Source organism: Gopherus evgoodei, chromosome 21, assembly GCF_007399415.2.
Source record: "Gopherus evgoodei ecotype Sinaloan lineage chromosome 21, rGopEvg1_v1.p, whole genome shotgun sequence".
Classification (NCBI taxonomy): domain Eukaryota; kingdom Metazoa; phylum Chordata; order Testudines; family Testudinidae; genus Gopherus; species Gopherus evgoodei.
Genome location: NC_044342.1, coordinates 10,794,678 through 10,813,928, shown reverse-complemented (window position 1 = coordinate 10,813,928; position 19,251 = coordinate 10,794,678). Strand labels below are relative to the sequence as shown.

Genomic DNA, 19,251 nt, shown 5'->3' with positions numbered 1-19,251 from the left:
CACTTTTTTGGTTCTCTTACTATGTTATTTAATTTGGGAAATACACTTAATTTGAGCCTCTATTATGGTGTCTTTAAAAAGTTTCCATGCACCTTGCAGAGATTTCACTTTTGGCCCTGTATCTTTTAATTTCACTAACATCCTCATTTTTGTGTAGTTTCCCCTTTCTGAAATTAAATGCTTCAGTGTGGGCCGCTGTGGTGATTTCCCCACCACAGGGATGTTAAATTAAATTATATTATGGTCACAATTACCAAGCAGTCCAGCTATATTCACCTCTTGAACCAGATCCTGTGCTTCACTTAGGACTACATCAAGAATTCCCTTGCCTCTTGTGGGTTCCAGGAATAGCTGCTCCAAGCAGCAGGCTTTTAAAGTGTCAAGCAAATTTATCTTTGCAGTCCTGAGGTGATATGTACCCAGTCAATATGGGGATAGTTAAAATCCCACATTATTACTGAGTTTTTTATTTTAATTACCTCTCTAATCTCCCTCAGCATTTCACAGTCACTATCATCATCCTGGTCAAGTGATCGGTAATATATCCCTACTACTATATTCTTATACTTTGAGCATGGAATTACTATCCATAGAGATTCTATGGTACCGTTTGGTTCATTTAAGATATGATTCTATACTTTCTTTCAGATAGTGCCACTCTCCCATCAGCACAACCTGTTCTGTCTTTCCAATATATTTTGTACCCTGATATTACTGTGTCCCATTGATTAGCCTTATTCCACCAAGTTTCTGTTATATCAATATCCTCCTTTAATACGAGGCACTCTAGTTCACCCATCATGTTATTTAGACTTCTAACATTGGTATTTAAGCACTTTAAAAACTTGTCGCTAGTTAGCTGTCTGCCATTACATGATGTTATTGAATGGGACTTTTTTTCATCTGACTGTTTCTCATCAGTTCCTACCTGTTTTTTATCTTCTTCCATCATCTCCTCCTTGTTAGGACAGAGAGAATCTCCATTAGTAGATTTTACCATAAGGGATGTCTCTGTCTGAACCATGTGCTCCTCCCCACAGGTCAGCTTCCTCCCAGACCTTAGTTTAAAAACTGCTCAACAACTTTTTTCATTTTAAGTGCCAGCAATCTGATTCCATTCTCATAGAATATCAGGGTTGGAAGAGACCTCAGCAGGTCATCTAGCCCAACTCCCTGCTTAAAGGAGGACCAATCCCCAACTAAATCATCCCAGCCAGGGTTTTGTCAAGCCTCACCTTAAAAATCTCTTAAGGAAGGAGATTCTACCACCTTCCTAGGTAACCCAGTCCAGTGCTTCATCACCCTCCTAGTGAAAAAGTTTTTCCTATTATCCAGCCTAAACCTCTCCCACTGCAACTTGAAACCCTCACTCCTTGTTCTGTCATCAGGTACCACTGAGAACAGTCTAGATCCATCCTCTTTGGAACCCACTTTCAGGTAGTTGAAAGCAGCTCTCAAATCTCCCCTCATTCTTCTCTTCTGCAGACTAAACAATCCCAGTTCCCTCAGCCTTTCTTCATAAGTCATGTGCTCCAGCCCCCTAATCATTTTTGTTGCCCTCTGCTGGATTCTTTCCAATTTTTCCACATCCTTCTTGTACTGTGGAGCCCAAAACTGGACACTGTACTCCAGATGAGGCCTCAGCAATGCTGAATAAAGGGGAATGATCACATCCCTCGGTCTGCTGGCAATGCCCCTACTTATACAGCCCAAATGCCGTTAGCCTTCTTGGCAACAAGGGCACACTGCTGTCTCGTATCCAGCTTCTCGTCCACTGTAACCCCTAGGTCCTTTTCTGCAGAACTGCTTCCTAGCCATTCGGTCCCTAGTCTGTAGCAGTGCATGGGATTCTTCTGACCTAAGTGCAGAACTCTGCACTTATCTTTGTTGAACCACATCAGGTTTCTTTTGGCCCAGTTCTCTAATTTGTTTAGGTCCCTCTGTATCCTATCCCTATCCTCCAGAGTATCTACCACTCCTCCCAATTTAGTGTCATCTGCAAACTTGCTGAGAGTGCAGTCCACACCATCCTCCAGATCATTAATGAAGATACAGTGCTGCAGTCTGGGAGTTGACCTTGTTTGTGAAGACAGAGGCAAAAAAATCACAGAGGTGAAGACAGAGGCAAAAAAATCATTGAGTACATTAGCTTTTTCCACATCCTCTGTCACTAGGTTGCCTCCCTCATTCAGTAAGGAGTCCACACTTTCCTTGACTTTCTTCTTGCTGCTAACATACCTGAAGAAACCCTTCTTGTTACTCTTAACATCTCTTGCTAGCTGCAACTCCAAGTGTGATTTGGTTTCCTGATTTCACTCCTTCATGCCTGAGCAATAATTTTATATCCTCCCTGGTCATTTGTCCAATCTTCCACTTCTTGTAAGCTTCTTTTTTTAATTTAAGATCAGCAAGGATTTCACTGTTAAGCCAAGCTGGTCGCCTGCCATATTTATTATTCTTCCTACACATTGGGATGTTTTTTTCCCGCAACCTCAATAAGGATTCTTTAAAATACAGCAACCTCTGCTGGACTACTTCCACCCCCCATGTTATTTTCCCAGGGGATCCTTTCCATCAGCTCCCTGAGGGAGTCAAAGGCTGCTTTTCTGAAGTCCAGGGTCTGCATTCTGCTGATCTCCTTTCTTCCTTGTGTCAGGATCCTGAACTTGACCATCTCGTGGTCACTGCCTCCCAGGTTCCCATCTACTTTTGCTTCCCCTACTAACTCTTCTCTATTTGTGAGCAGCAGGTCAAGAAGAGTTCTGCCCCTAGTTGGTTCCTCCAGCACTTGCACCAGGAAATTGTCCCCTACACTTTCCAAAAACTTCCTGGATTGTCTGTGCACTGCTGTATTGCTCTCCCAGCAGATATCAGGGTGATTAAAGTCTCCCATGAGAACCAGGGCCTGCTATCTAGTAACTTTTGCTAGTTGCCGGAAGAAATCCTTGTCTACCTCATCCCCCTAGTCTGGTGGTCTATAGCAGACTCCCACCACGACATCACCCTTGTTGCTCACACTTCTAAACTTAATCCAGAGACTCTCAGGTTTTTCTGCAGTTTCGTACCGGAGCTCTGAGCAGTCATACTGCTCTCTTACATAAAATGCAACTCCCCCACCTTTTCTGCCCTGCTTGTCCTTCCTGAACAGTTTATATCCATCCATTACAGTACTCCAGTCATGCGAGTTATCCCACCAAGTCTCTGTTATTCCAATCAAATCATAGTTCCTTGACTGTGCCAGGACTTCCAGTTCTCCCTGCTTGTTTCCCAGGCTTCTTGCATTTGTGTATAGGCACTTAAGATAACTCGCTGATTGTCCCGCTTTCTTGGTCTGAAACAGGGGTCCTCCCCTCTTGCACACTCCTACTCATGCTTCCTCCCGGTAGCCCATTTCCCCACTTACCTCAGGACTTTGGTCTCTTTCCTCCGGTGAACCTAGTTTAAAGCCCTCCTCACTAGGAGGATGGATGACTAGAGGCTGTCATGGTTGTCGATCTTCCTCAGAAGCGGTTGGATTTCGGGGTAGAGTTCCGACATATCCATCAATGGCTGAGAAAAAGGGTTTCCCTTAGCTGCTCCCTCCTCTTCCTCAGAACTGTTGCTGATGTAGTGCTTTCTCCATGGGTGGTTGAAGGCCCTCGGAGCTAAAACAAAATCTGAAGTTCTCATGGAGGTGGTGAAGGAGTCCATGTTCCCTCTCACTCTTTCTACGATTTCTAAAACATGTGTTCTTGGAACAACATGGACTCTTTCATACAGCACTGGGACTTCCCAGGGCAGTGCTGCTCTCTGATTGATAGAGGGCGGAAGGGGAAGCTTTTATAGGGGGTCACATGACCTTCTTCTGAGAAGGTCACCCTCCACCCCAGAACTTCCCCCAGTTGGTCAAATCCACTCCTGGGAAGGTCCTGTGGGGGTGAAACCCATCCTGATTGGTAGAGGGTGGTGGGATGAGGTCTTAGAGGGGTCACATGACATGCTTTGCTTCCAGTCATGTGTCCGTCTTGACTTCAGAAGTAATACCCTAGGGAACGTGTCTTAGGGTGACAGGTGGGTGGGGCCTGATGGGTCATGGGGCAGGGCTACATTTGATTGATGATAGGCCCTGTCACAGGGTCCACACAGGTTTCTGCCTTCCCACACTGTGCCCTGTGCATAGGCTGGTAAAGTAAGAGTTCTCACGCCTTCTTCTGATGTTCACCCTTGTGCTTTATTTTGCAGTGCCACTGTGCAGTCCCCTTTATCCCCTAACAGTTATCCCCTTTCCAACCCATTCCAGGGTCTCTTGGCCCTTGAGGCTCTCTTCCTGTGATGAGGAGACAGAGCTGTAGTCTCCTGTCCCTTCCCAGACTAGCCTCCTGACTGAGTTTGGTTCAGGGCTTTTATAGCCCTCCCAGCCTTCAGCCCAGCTGTCACTGCTTAGCTAGTCTATTGCAGTGAGCCAGCCCTCGTTAGGGCCGGCAGCTGGGTTCCCTGCTGGCTGCTTGGCACCCCTTGTCATAAACAGATAGCTAAGGGTTAATGTCTCTTTCACCTGGAGCACCTGACCAGAGGACCAATCAGGAAACCGGATTTTTTCAACTTTGGGTGGAGGGAATTGTGTGTCGGGGGTCTTTGTTTTCTGGCTGCCTGCTTTCTCTGAGCTTTGGAGAAGTAGTTCTGTTTTCTAATCTTCTGTTTCTAAGTGTAAGGACCAAGAGATCAGATAGTAAGTTATATGGTTTCTTTTCTTTGGTATTTGCATGAATATAAGTGCTGGAGTGCTTTGATTTGTATTCTTTTGAATAAGGCTGTTTATTCAATATTCTTTTAAGCAATTGACCCTGTATTCGTCATCTTAATACAGAGAGACCATTTGTATTTTTTCTTTCTTTTTATATAAAGCTTTCTTTTAAGACCTGTTGGAGTTTTTCTTTACTTCAGGAAAATTGAGTCTGTACTCACCAGGGAATTGGTGGGAGGAAGAAATCAGGGGAGATCTGCGTGTGTTGAAGTGGCTAGCCTGATTTTGCATTCCCTCTGGGTGAAGAGGAAAGTACTTTTTGTTCCAGGACTGGGAACAGAGAGGGGGAGTAACTCTGTTTGGATTCACAGAGCTTGTATCTGTGTATCTCTCCAGGAGCACCTGGAGGGGGGAAGGGAAAAAGGATTATTTCCCTTTGTTGTGAGACTCAAGGGATTTGGGTCTTGGGGTCCCCAGGGAAGGTTTTTCAGGGGGACCAGAGTGCCCCAAAACACTCTAACTTTTTGGGTGGTGGCAGCAAGTACGAGGTCCAAGCTGGTAGCTAAGCTTGGAGGTTTTCATGCTAACCCCCATATTTTGGACGCTAAGGTCCAGATCTGGGAATAAGGTTATGATATGGTGTAGCAGCGGGTGGGATATAGACAGAATCCAGAAGCCAGTAGGAATATTATATTTTTCTTTTCTCTGCTAAGGGCTTTTTAGCAGAGAGGAACAGTTGGTTTTAAAAGGGAACCAGAGAGAATTTTTTTTTCTGCTCTCTCTGGCAGTTTGTGGCTTGCATGTTAAGCAAGAAGCCATTTACCAGACTGTTAAGGGTCTTTTGTCACACAATAGCACTCCCATTGAGAGTCATACCAGCACTATATAAATGCAAATAAAGTGGTTTTTCAGGTTTACTTGACATTGAAGATTAGCTAAAGGCACTGTTGCTAGGCAGACTTCAGGAGGCAACAGAGAACCTGCAGTTCAGAGGATAAACACCGGAGGGCACCCCAACACAAGAAAACAGGAATCATGACTTCTAAGGCAAAAATTAAGGCCGAAGAGCAATTCAAAGAAGCTGAACACAGGCGACAAATGGAGATGAAAGAAAGAGAAGAACAAATCAAAGAGGCAGCACACAAAAGAAAACTAGAAGAAGAAGAGGCAGCCCACAGAAGACAGATAGAACTCCAGAGGGAAGCCCACCAACAGGCCATGGAATTAGAAAAGGCTAAGCAACAGACTCCAGCCAATCCTAACAACCCATCGCCCATTATTGCTCCACAGCACAGGAAATTTCCTACCTACAAGGCAGGTGATGACACCGAGGCCTTCTTGGAAAATTTTGAAAGAGCCTGTCTTGGGTACAGCATCCCCGAAGACCAGTACATGGTAGAATTAAGGCCACAACTCAGTGGACCTTTAGCAGAGGTGGCAGCTGAAATGCCTAAGCAGCAAATGAATGACTATAAACTTTTTCAAACCAAGGCCAGATACAGAATGGGGATAACCCCAGATCATGCCCGTCGGCGTTTCAGAACCCAAAAGTGGAAACCAGAGGTGTCATTTCCCAAACACGCCTACTACATTGCAAAAAACTATGAGGCCTGGATAACAGGAAACAACATTCAAACCTTGGAAGAACTGAACCTCCTCATACAAATGGAGCAGTTCTTGGATGGTGTTCCTGAAGACATCACACGGTACATACAAGATGGAAATCCCAAAGATATCGCTGAGGCGGGGGAGATTGGAGCCAAATGGATGGAACTGGCAGAAAGCAAGAAAGCTACTGTCAAGGGGAACGATTACCACAGGGGGCACACAGACCATAAACCCTACAACCGAGGACAGCCAAAGACCCCACATACTACCCAAGTAAAGCCACAGATACCCTACCCTTCAACCTCACCAGTCTCCAGTAACTCACCTCGGCTCAGTGACCCATCAGATGGAAGATGCTTTAAGTGTAATGAACTGGGACATATCAAGGCCAACTGTCCCAAGAACACCATGCGAGTGCAATTCATTACACCACCATCACACCAAAGATCCCCAGGCCCGGATGCCTCTCAAATACCCTTGGAGCGAAGGGAAAATTTGAGAGTGGGCGGAAAAAAGGTTACTGCGTGGAGAGACACGGGGGCACAAGTGTCAGCTATCCACCAATCCTTCGTTGACCCCAAATTCATCAACCCAAAGGCCAAAGTTACAATTTACCCCTTCATGTCACAAGCTGTAGACTTGCCTACAGCTCAACTGCCTGTCCAGTACAAAGGCTGGTCAGGAATGTGGACTTTTGCAGTCTATGACAATTATCCTATCCCCATGCTACTGGGGGAAGACTTGGCCAACCAGGTGAGGTGGGCCAAGAGAGTGGGAATGGTTACACGTAGCCAAACCAGGCAAGCTTCCAGACCCATTCCTGTTCCTGAGCCGTCCACAGAGGCCCCGTCTGTGTTACCAGAGACCCAGACAGAGGTAGTGGACCCGGATTCCATGCCTACCACTGAAACAGCCACCGCATCTCCAGTCCCAGGCCCGGAACAGGAACAGCAACCAGCACCAGCAAGTGCAACCACATCTTCAACCGCAACGCCAGAGGGCGCCAGCGAGCCAGAACTGGCCGAAGCAAAAGACAGCCATACCCAAAAGGCTCAGCCAGAGCCTGAAATACCCTCAGGTGCACCAGCGGAGAGCGGTTCACCAGCAACGGAAACAACCCCATCACCTACATCGCTTCCAGAGGGACCAAGCCCAAGTCCACAGTCTGAGGAAGAACTGGTGACCCCAGCCTCAAGGGAACAGTTCCAGACTGAGCAAGAAGCAGATGACAGCCTTCAGAAAGCTTGGGCGGCGGCACAGAGCACCCCACCGCCTCTCAGCTCTTCTAATCGATCCCGGTTTGTTATAGACCAAGGACTTTTATACAAGGAAATTCTTTCTGGTGGACACCGGGAAGAATGGCAGCCGCAAAAACAGTTGGTGGTTCCAACTAAGAACCGGGGGAAGCTCTTAAGCTTAGCCCATGATCATCCCAGTGGCCATGCTGGGGTGAACAGAACCAAGGACCGGTTGGGGAAGTCCTTCCACTGGGAGGGGATGGGCAAGGATGTTGCCAAGTATGTCCGGTCTTGTGAGGTATGCCAAAGAGTGGGTAAGCCTCAAGACCAGGTCAAGGCCCCTCTCCAGCCACTCCCCATAATTGAGGTCCCATTTCAGCGAGTAGCTGTGGATATTCTGGGCCCTTTCCCAAAAAAGACGCCCAGAGGAAAGCAGTACGTACTGACTTTAGTGGACTTTGCTACCCGATGGCCAGAAGCAGTAGCTCTAGGCAACACCAGGGCTAACACTGTGTGCCTGGCCCTAACAGACATCTTTGCCAGGGTAGGTTGGCCCTCTGACATCCTTACAGATTCAGGGTCTAATTTCCTGGCAGAGACCATGGAAAAACTGTGGGAAACTCATGGGGTGAATCACTTGGTTGCCACCCCGTACCACCATCAAACCAATGGCCTGGTGGAAAGGTTCAATGGAACTTTGGGGGCCATGATACGAAAATTCATCAACGAATTCTCCAATAATTGGGACCTAGTGTTGCAGCAGTTGCTGTTTGCCTACAGGGCTGTACCACATCCCAGTTTAGGGTTTTCACCATTTGAACTTGTGTATGGTCACGAGGTTAAGGGGCCATTACAGTTGGTGAAGCAGCAATGGGAGGGGTTTACGCCTTCTCCAGGAACTAACATTCTGGACTTTGTAAGCAACCTACAAAGCACCCTCCAACACTCTTTAGCCCTTGCTAGAGAGAACCTAAAGGATGCTCAGGAAGATCAAAAGGCCTGGTATGACAGACATGCCAGAGAACGTTCTTTCAGGGTAGGAGACCAGGTTATGGTCTTGAAGGCGCAAAAGGCCCATAAGATGGAAGCATCATGGGAAGGGCCATTCACGGTCCAAGAGCACCTGGGAACTGTAAACTACCTCATAGCATTTCCCAATTCCTCACTAAAGCCTAAAGTGTACCATATTAATTCTCTCAAGCCTTTCTATTCCAGAGATTTACAGGTTTGTCAGTTTACAGTCCAGGGAGATGATGCTGAGTGGCCTGACGGTGTCTACTACGACAGGAAAAAAGACTGTGGCGTGGAAGAGGTGAACCTCTCAACCACCCTGGAACGTCTGCAGCGGCAACAAATTAAGGAGCTGTGCACTAGCTTCGCCCCATTGTTCTCAGCCACCCCAGGACGGACTGAACGGGCATACCACTCCATTGATACAGGTAATGCTCATCCAATCAGAACCCCACCCTACCGGGTGTCTCCTCATGCCCAAGCTGCTATAGAACGGGAGATCCAGAACATGCTACAGATGGGTATAATCCGCCCATCTACCAGTGCATGGGCATCTCCAGTGGTTCTGGTACCCAAACCAGATGGGGAAATACGCTTTTGCGTGGACTACCGTAAACTAAATGCTGTAACTCGTCCGGACAACTATCCAATGCCACGTACTGATGAGCTATTGGAGAAGTTGGGACGTGCCCAGTTCATCTCTACAATAGACTTAACCAAGGGGTACTGGCAAGTACCGCTAGATGAACCTGCCAAGGAGAGGTCAGCATTCGTCACCCATGCGGGGGTGTATGAATTCAATGTCCTTCCTTTCGGCCTTCAAAATGCACCCGCCACCTTCCAGAGGCTGGTAGATGGCCTACTAGCTGGACTGGGAGAATTTGCAGTTGCCTACCTCGATGATGTGGCCATTTTTTCAGACTCCTGGCCCGAACACCTACTACACCTGGAAAAGGTCTTTGAGCGCATCAGGCAGGCAGGACTAACTGTTAAGGCCAAAAAGTGTCAAATAGGCCAAAACAGAGTGACTTACCTGGGGCACCAGGTGGGTCGAGGAACCATAAACCCCCTACAGGCCAAAGTGGATGCTATCCAAAAGTGGCCTGTCCCAAGGTCAAAGAAACAGGTCCAATCCTTCTTAGGCTTGGCCGGATACTACCGGCGATTTGTACCACACTACAGCCAAATCGCTGCCCCATTGACCGACCTGACCAAAAAGACCCAGCCAAATGCAGTTAAGTGGAGTGATGAGTGTCAAAAGGCCTTTACCCAGCTTAAGGCGATGCTCATGTCTGACCCTGTGCTCAGGGCCCCGGACTTTGACAAGCCATTCCTAGTAACCACAGATGCATCTGAGTGTGGTATAGGAGCAGTGCTCATGCAGGAAGCAACAGATCACAACTTCCATCCTGTCGTGTTTCTCAGCAAGAAACTGTCTGAGAGGGAAAGTCACTGGTCAGTCAGTGAAAAGGAATGCTATGCCATTGTGTACGCCCTGGAAAAGCTATGCCCATATGTTTGGGGACGGCGGTTCAAACTACAAACTGACCATGCTGCACTAAAGTGGCTTCATACTGCCAAGGGGAACAACAAGAAACTTCTTCGTTGGAGTTTAGCTCTCCAAGATTTTGATTTTGAAATTCAACACATCACAGGAGCTTCTAACAAAGTAGCTAATGCCCTCTCCCGTCAGAGTTTCCCAGAATTCAGTAGTTAAAAAGTGTTCTTAAAATGTAGAAGTCTGTTAGTTATATACTTAGGGGTATATGTAAAGGTGCATGTGTTGTATTAATCTGTTTATTTTCAAGTTCTAGAAGGAAATCGCTGCCAGTGAGCTTCCCCACTGTCTGCAATTTGGGGGGCGTGTCATAAACAGATAGCCAAGGGTTAATGTCTCTTTCACCTGGAGCACCTGACCAGAGGACCAATCAGGAAACCGGATTTTTTCAACTTTGGGTGGAGGGAATTGTGTGTCGGGGGTCTTTGTTTTCTGGCTGCCTGCTTTCTCTGAGCTTTGGAGAAGTAGTTCTGTTTTCTAATCTTCTGTTTCTAAGTGTAAGGACCAAGAGATCAGATAGTAAGTTATATGGTTTCTTTTCTTTGGTATTTGCATGAATATAAGTGCTGGAGTGCTTTGATTTGTATTCTTTTGAATAAGGCTGTTTATTCAATATTCTTTTAAGCAATTGACCCTGTATTCGTCATCTTAATACAGAGAGACCATTTGTATTTTTTCTTTCTTTTTATATAAAGCTTTCTTTTAAGACCTGTTGGAGTTTTTCTTTACTTCAGGGAAATTGAGTCTGTACTCACCAGGGAATTGGTGGGAGGAAGAAATCAGGGGAGATCTGTGTGTGTTGAAGTGGCTAGCCTGATTTTGCATTCCCTCTGGGTGAAGAGGAAAGTACTTTTTGTTCCAGGACTGGGAACAGAGAGGGGGAGTCACTCTGTTTGGATTCACAGAGCTTGTGTCTGTGTATCTCTCCAGGAGCACCTGGAGGGGGGAAGGGAAAAAGGATTATTTCCCTTTGTTGTGAGACTCAAGGGATTTGGGTCTTGGGGTCCCCAGGGAAGGTTTTTCAGGGGGACCAGAGTGCCCCAAAACACTCTAATTTTTTGGGTGGTGGCAGCAAGTACGAGGTCCAAGCTGGTAGCTAAGCTTGGAGGTTTTCATGCTAACCCCCATATTTTGGACGCTAAGGTCCAGATCTGGGAATAAGGTTATGATACCCGTGTCCCTGGCCTCTGCCCGAAAGCAGGGCTTAACCAGCATTTTAGCAGGGCAGTGAAGGGGCTTTACCCTTGCCCTGCCACAGGCCCCTTATTATGTCTTTTAGTACATTATTATTAGTCTAGAGAAGAGAAGACAAAATGGAGACATGATAACAGTTTTCAAGTCCATAAAAAGTTGTTACAAGGAGGAGGGAGAAAAATTGTTCTCCTTAGCCTCTGCGAACAGGAAAAGAAGCAATGGGATTAAACTGCAGTAAGAGTGGTTTAGACTGGACATTAGGAAAAACACTGAAATAAATTTACCAGGGAGGTTGTGGAATCTCCATCATTTGAGATTTTTAAGAGTAGGTTAGACAAACACCTGTCAGGAATGGTCTAGATAGCATTTAGTCCTGCCACCAATGAAGGGGACTGGACTAGATGACCTCTCAAGATCCCTTCCAGTCCTACACTTCTATGACTCTGTGTTTTCTATATACCTGGAAGAATAGTCCCCTATCACCAGGTAATGATGTCCTCTGCATACACATAAATTTGCAGCTACAAGGGCTCTTTGGTAGAGATATTTGTACAGTGTCTCGTTAAGCATTGTTTCTTAAGTTGATTTGTACTGGATCACCTTTCAAAAGTCCAGTATCATCAAATCCTCTCTTGAGTTCTTGCACCTTTCTCACTAACCCTGTCATGACTGCGTTGCTGCAGCTGACAAGGTTGTTGGTCTTTGATCCTTGATTACATGCACTCTGAATGCATAGGCTTCTGTCTTTGTAAGCTGTTTCTGTGGTAAATGGCCCATGAAATTCAGAATACCTCCAGGGCTAGTCAGAGCTGTGTCAGGTGACCTCTGTGACACTGCACACCATGTTCATCATAGTTGTATGATTATGATATGATTATGATGTAATTATGATACACCTTGTACAAGACATATCTTGTGAGGTGTCTATAGAAAAGTTATGATTTGCTGAATAAAAGCATCCTATTTGTGCACGAGTCATTTTAATATCTGGAGTTATGAGTATTGACTAGGTATCTGTATTTCAAATGTGTTTACTCTGGGTAATTACATAGCTACCCCTTCAGGTACAACAATGAAGAGGCTAGACAGTGCTGATGGCTAAGCATTAAAGACAATGGACCATGGAAGAGCTTAGCCTTCCTGTAAATGTTTCAGCCAGCCTGTAAGTAATGGCTGCTACGAGCCAGCAAGGCATTTAAGGGCATGTGACCAAACCACATGACACTGAACTCCATTTTGGTACCTGTATTTTTCCACAAATTGGACTGGGAACTGATTTTGAAACAAAGAGTTCCTGTCTTATGGAAAAGCTATGGAAGGTGGGTTGTGACATCATCTCCTCATCTCACCCACTCCCCACACAAGAGAACTCCTGGAAACATCTGAGGAACAAAGACTGAACTGGGGGAAGTGCCAAAGGAATTTCTAGCTTGTGTATGGAAACTTGGTGGACTGCTTGTATCATCAGTCAGGGTGAGAAATTGGTAATACAAACCCTATCCATGTAGTATGTTAGGCTTAGTTTGTATTTTTGTTAATTTGCTAGGTAATCTGTTTTGATCTGTTTATCACTTATAATCACTTAAAATCTATCTTTTGGTAGTTAATAAACTTGTTTTATGCTTTATCTTTACCAGTGAGTTTCAAGTGAAGTGTCTGGGGAAAATCTCTCCTTGTTGTGTGTATCTTTCTCACATCCAGGGAAAAGCAAACTGTATTAATGAGCTTACGTCGTACAGATCCCCGTGCAGTGTAAGATGGTATAATGCTGGGTTTATGCTCCAGAAGGGGTGCAAGACTGGAAAGCTGGGAAATTGGCTGTTTGTCCTTGAGTGGCTTAGGTAAAGCACTCAGGTAGGTTTGTGGGTTTCTGCTTGAGAAACTTTTTTCAGAGTGGTAGCCGTGTTAGTCTGTATCAGCGTCTTCATCATCTGGACCCATGGAAAAGAAGCCCTTGAGGAATTCCGCCATAAGTTCAACAATTTCCATCCCACCAACAACCTCAGCCTGGATCAGTCCACACAAGAGATCCACTTCCTGAACACTACAGTGCTAATAAGTGATGGTAACATAAACACCACCCTATACTGGAAACCTACTGACCACTATACTTACTTACATACCTCGAGCTTTCATTAAGACCACATCACATGATCCTTTGCCTACAGCCAAGCTCTAAGATACAACTGCATTTGCTCCAATCCCTCCGACGGAGACAAACATCTACAAGATCTCTGTCAAGCGTACTTAAAACTACAATACCTACCTGCTGAAGTGAAGAAACAGATTGACAGAGCCAGAAGAAAACCCAGTAGTCACCTACACAGGACAGGTCCAACAAAGAAAGTAACAGAACACCACTAGCCATCACCTTCAGCCCCCAACTAAAACCTCTCCGGTGCATCATCAAACATCTACAACCTATCCTGAAGGACGATCTCTCACTCTCATAGATCTTGGGAGACAGGCCAGTCCTCACTTACAGACAGCCCCCCAACCTGAAGCAAATATTCACCAGCAACTACACACTGCACAACAAAAACACTAACCCAGGAACCAATCCCTGCAACAAACCCCATTGCCAACTCTGTCCACATATCTATTCAAGGGACACTATTATAGGACCTAATCACATCAGCCATGCCATCAAAGGCTTGTTCACCTGCACATCTACCAAAATGATATCTGCCATCATGTGCCAGCAATGCCCCTCTGCCATGTACATTGCCCACACCGGACAGTCTCTATGCAAAAGAATAAATGGACACAAATCAGACGTCAAGAATTATAACATTCTAAAACCAGTCGGAAAAACACTTCAATCTCCCTGGTCACTCAATTACACACCTAAAAGTTGCAGTTCTGCAACAAAAAAACTTCAGAAACAGACTCCAACAAGAAACTGCAGAACTGGAATTAATTTGCACACTGGACACCATTAAATTAGGCTTGAATGAGGACTGGAAGTGGATGGGTCATTACACAAAGTAAAAACTATTACCCTATGCTAATTCCCCCCCTACTGTTACTCACGCCTTCTTGACAACTGTTTGAAATGGGCCAGCCTGATTATAACTACAAACATTTTTTTTTCTCCTGCTGATAATAGCCAACTTTAATTGATTAGTCTTGTTAGAGCTGGTATGGCAACACCTATTTTTCATGTCCTCTGTGTATATATATCTTCCTGCTGTATTTTCCACTACATGCATCTGATAAAGTGGGCTTTAGCCCACGAAAGCTTATGCCCAAATAAATTTGTTAGTCTCTAAGGTGCCACAAGTACTTCTCATTCTTTTTGTGTGAGAAAGAGAGCGTGAGATGCAGAGAGCAATTTATTTTAATCCAGATGTTTCAATTGCAAAGTACAGATTATATTTACTTTAAATTCGGTTTCCAGAGTCTTTGTTAAACTGCATGGCTTCAACTCCAAATCTGGTGAGCCCAACTCAGCTATTGTTACTCATGGAATTGTTCCACTGAAGGCAATGGGAGAATTGCAATGATTAAAGATTATCAAGCAGAGTCAGTATCTGCAGGGTCATGCACACCATGGGCACTTGGTTACATTTCAGCCATGCAGAGCAATGACCACAGACAGCAGGGAGCAGACAGATGATTCCTCTGGCTGTGGGAGGTTGGCTGCATCAGGACAGTTGTTTGTACTGTCTGCATAGAAAACACAGCGCTAACTGCCCGGGCTCAGCCCTTTCGGAGATGGACTCAAGGGAGACGCAGCCTGCCATGGAGAAGGATACAGTTATGAGGAGCTGTCAGCACTTTATAAACAGAGGGAGAAGAGTGTGTTCAAAGCAGATTATGGCAGCATTTCATCCATTCAGGTAGATGCAGGTCACTATATTGATTAAATGCAGTTTCTGCAGAATGATGAGAGACAAGAACCTGAGTGGTGGAACCTGAGACCTGGCAACCAAACTCTGAGACATATGAGCTCATCGCTTCAAGCTTCTCCTGTGGTTACAGGTGAGCTCCATCTTCCTGACTGCATTTCTACAGCATCTTCCAGAAAGGGCATGAGTGTGCTTTGTGAATATTAGTAAGACGAGGTGGGGAAGGTGATATCTTTAATTTGGCTAACTTCTGGTGGTGAAAGAGACAAGCTTTCAAGCCACAGAGAGCTCTTCTTCAGGTCTATTACCTCGCCCACCTTGCATCTCTAATATCCTAGGACTGACATGGCTACAGCAGCACTGCATACAACTTTCTAATATTACTAGTTTTCACCTCACAATCCCACAGCAGAGCCCATCAAGGTTAATAGTGCCATTTAACAAATGGGTAAATTGAGGTACATCTTGTAAAAGGACCTCAACTGAGGATCTGGCCCATTGACTCTAACTGAGCTATGGCTGATTGATATCAGTGGGGGATCTGGCTCAGTGTGAGTCCTCATGGGGGGCAAGTGGTGATAAAATGTTGCTAACCAAGATCCCATTTAGCATGACAGATTGTTTCTGAGTTCAGGGGCAGCATTTTTCTTCCCAAGTCCCTTTCTTGTTCCTGTATTATCAGCTTTCAATTATTAAACAGTTCGGAGAGTCAGTCTCCAATTAGGATTGCACATCAGCCTTGTTTTCCCCTTTCCTAATATGCACCCTGAAGAGAGACAATGTGTTATATTTGTTTCATAGTTAACACAGGAAATGTGAAACAGAAAAGCCATTGCCAGTCCCTCATCATGTCACCACCATCATAATTATCATTATCATTACATGAACTAAGGAAGAACTGACTCCACTTCATAATTTATAACATAAACTGATCTCTTGTAGGGGTGAAAATGTATATTCCTTTTCCTGTAGGACCCTAAAATTCTGTATTTGCCAAGATCTATTATTAGATTAACTCCCATAAATTCTAACAGAAGATGGCTGCCTAAGGACACTAGATGTTACTGAAAATCTCAGTCCAAGGTTTGAGTTTATGTATTTATTGATTTTGACTCCTCCTAAGACATGACATGATTCTGGCCATAGCCACCAGTACAGTGCTGCTTTGAAGTATCATTGTTAAAACCCAGTGTGTCAGCAGACGGAATATGACAGCAGATCAAGAAGGGGTCTGATCAGTCACATCACTAATTGGGCTACCAGAGAAATGGACTGTTATTATCATAATTATTGCTCTGACATGGAAGAGGGTGAGTCTGCAGGGATACCAAAGTTGTGTTCTCAGCCTGAGACTCCTGGCACTTTGCTCTGAAATCTATATTTAGCTTTAACATTTCAGCCGGTAACCAGAAGCGGGGGAGGAGTTTTTGAAAATTTATGGAATGAATTCCTGAGAGTTGATTAACTTTCAGCTCTATGAACATTCCAATTCAATTGCACAGTTCATTTTATTGTTCCTAGACTCAACCGATGGCAGACTCGTCCTGGGGAAACCAAACAACTGTCACGGAATTCATCCTCCTGGGATTCGGGGATCTCCCTGACCTACAAATTCTTCTCTTCCTGCTGTTCCTAGTGATCTACATGGCAACTGTGGCCGGGAACAGCCTCGTCATGGTGCTAATTGTGACTGATCAGCACTTTCACACCCCCATGTATTTCTTCCTGGAGAACTTGTCCTGCTTGGAGACCTGCTACACCTCCACCATCCTGCCAAGGATACTGGTCAGTCTCCTGACTGGAGACAGAACCATCTCAGTCAGTGGCTGTATCACACAAATGTATTTCTTTGGTGGTCTGGTAGGTACAGAATGCTCTCTCCTAGCAGTCATGTCTTATGATCGTTATTTAGCAATATGTAAACCCCTGCACTATTCAGCACTTATGAATACGAGATTTTGTGTCCAACTGGCTGCTGGGACCTGGATAAATGGTTTTTTTGCTGTTACTATCTTTATATTCTTCATGTCACAGTCAGTATTCTGTGGCCTGAATGAAATTGACCATTTCTATTGTGATCCCGTCCCATTGATAAAATTCTCCTGTGCAGACACACACCTGATCATATTGTTGGATTTCATGTTCTCCTTTATATTCACTCTGCCTCCATTTCTACTAACCCTAACGTCCTATGTTTGTATCATTTCCACCATCCTGAGAATCCCGTCCACTACAGGGAGACAGAAGACCTTTTCCACCTGCTCCTCTCACCTCATTGTGGTGACAATTTTCTATGGGACCATAATGATTGTCTACATGCTACCAAAACGCGATACACTGAGAGCGCTAAAGAAAGTGCTCTCTCTTTGTTACACAGTCCTGACTCCCCTGGTAAACCCCCTTATCTACAGCCTGAGAAACAGAGAGGTCAGAGAAGCCTTGAGTAAAGCATTCAGTCAATATGTGGCTTTCAAAAAAACATGCAGAGACTCCTAGATCATTACTGAGGCTGAGGCTGAGGGTTTCAAAGCGGCCTGGATGACTTAGACAATCAGCTCCCACTGAAATGAAGTTGCAAACTCCCATTGAATATATTAGTGCTAATGTGGAAGAGCGCAGAGTTACTGAGGAAGGGTGTTTATGGACCCCTGCTGTGTCTATATAACAAAGAGGAACATGAGGTTGTGGAGAATTCTATCCCACTCTCATGTCCAGCAGCACAGCACTGACATATACAAGATGCTGGTATTTTTTCTCTGTGGTGTTGGCTTAACATTCACCTTATGTGAGGAGCATTGATGATATCTGATAATGCACAGAGCTGTCTTGTCATGTAAGGAACAAACTCCACTAAATAAAAGTACAAATTGCTATGTATATTCCCTGTTGTTCATTTTTCCTCTGTGTTAGACAATGACATCTGGTAACCAAATTCCGACAGCCTAGTACAAATAAAACACTGTGGGTGACAGTATCAGAAGGTTCGTTACTCCATATTATTTCTTATGCCCTCAAGGTCACAAAGGAGAATCCAGCCAGAATTCGGGTCAGTGTGGTCCATTTAAGCTGAAAGACCAGGGAGAGAGGTGGCCATCACTATCTTCCCATCATGCAGTTTTTAACTGGGCACTGGTCAGAGTAGACAAAATTTTCACCATTTTTTTCTTGCCAGCAAAATACCATTTTCATCAAAATAAATGTTTGGAGAATAAAAACACTAACTCCTGGTGCAGCATGTGGGGACATTGGCCTGGGAAACCTGCCACCCCAAAAATGGTGCCTCTTGCCATCACCACCATATCCTCTGCAAACCAGCCACCTCCATTCCACTCCCACAAGTGAGATGCAAACAGCCAGAACCAAGCAGTGACCTCTGGGCGCTTCAGCAGGAACAGCTACATAGCTTGTATCTAGGCTACTTCCGGCAAAGCACCAGCTCCAGGCTCATCAGGCCCATGGTGCAGGGAAGTTGGGCAACCACTAAGAAGTAGACTCAGAGTCAGGTCAGTGGGGACAGTCATACACAGCTGGGGGTTTGTCAGGGCGCTGGGAGATGCGCACACATAGAATGGAGGTCCTGAGTCTGGCCTGTCCAATGGTCACTAGAAGGGACTAGCATGTATCACTGTAGGTCAACAGCTGCTCCGCTGCTGCCAACTGCACGGAGCACTTCAAAGACAGGGAGCTATTCCAGTGAATGTCCTCAAAACTGGTTGCAACAAGTGCAATGCCTGTGGGAGAAAGTTCTCAGAGCATGGTGTCTAGCCAGCCCCAGGTGCCATATAGATCCCTCTCTTTGGGGCATGAGGCAACCTATGGCCAGAGGAAGCTACCATCTAGAAATAGGCAGAACTCCTGTGATGAAAAACACAGAAGTGCTGGCTCAGTCACTGGGAGCACGTCAGGGTTTGGCCGGACCCAGGGGAGCTGGGCACCAGTGAGAATTGTAGGGCCTTAACTCTGCAGAATCAATTTCCCAAGGTGCTTAGTGGAGTTAGCATCCCAAATCCCTTTGACACAGGTGCTGTTTCAATGTTCAGCTCTCTATAGATTCGGAAAGTGTTTCCT

The 19,251-nt window shown here is 45.4% G+C and overlaps 1 protein-coding gene across 1 annotated transcript; it reads left to right on the top strand.

Annotated features, from left to right (window-relative positions):
- The first annotated feature begins 16,713 nt into the window (after nt 1–16,713).
- LOC115638046 (olfactory receptor 1020-like) lies at nt 16,714–17,679 on the top strand. Its single transcript, XM_030539643.1, has one exon. It carries the CDS (start codon nt 16,714–16,716, stop codon nt 17,677–17,679), a length of 966 nt encoding a protein of 321 aa, XP_030395503.1.
- The last annotated feature ends 1,572 nt before the right edge of the window (nt 17,680–19,251 follow it).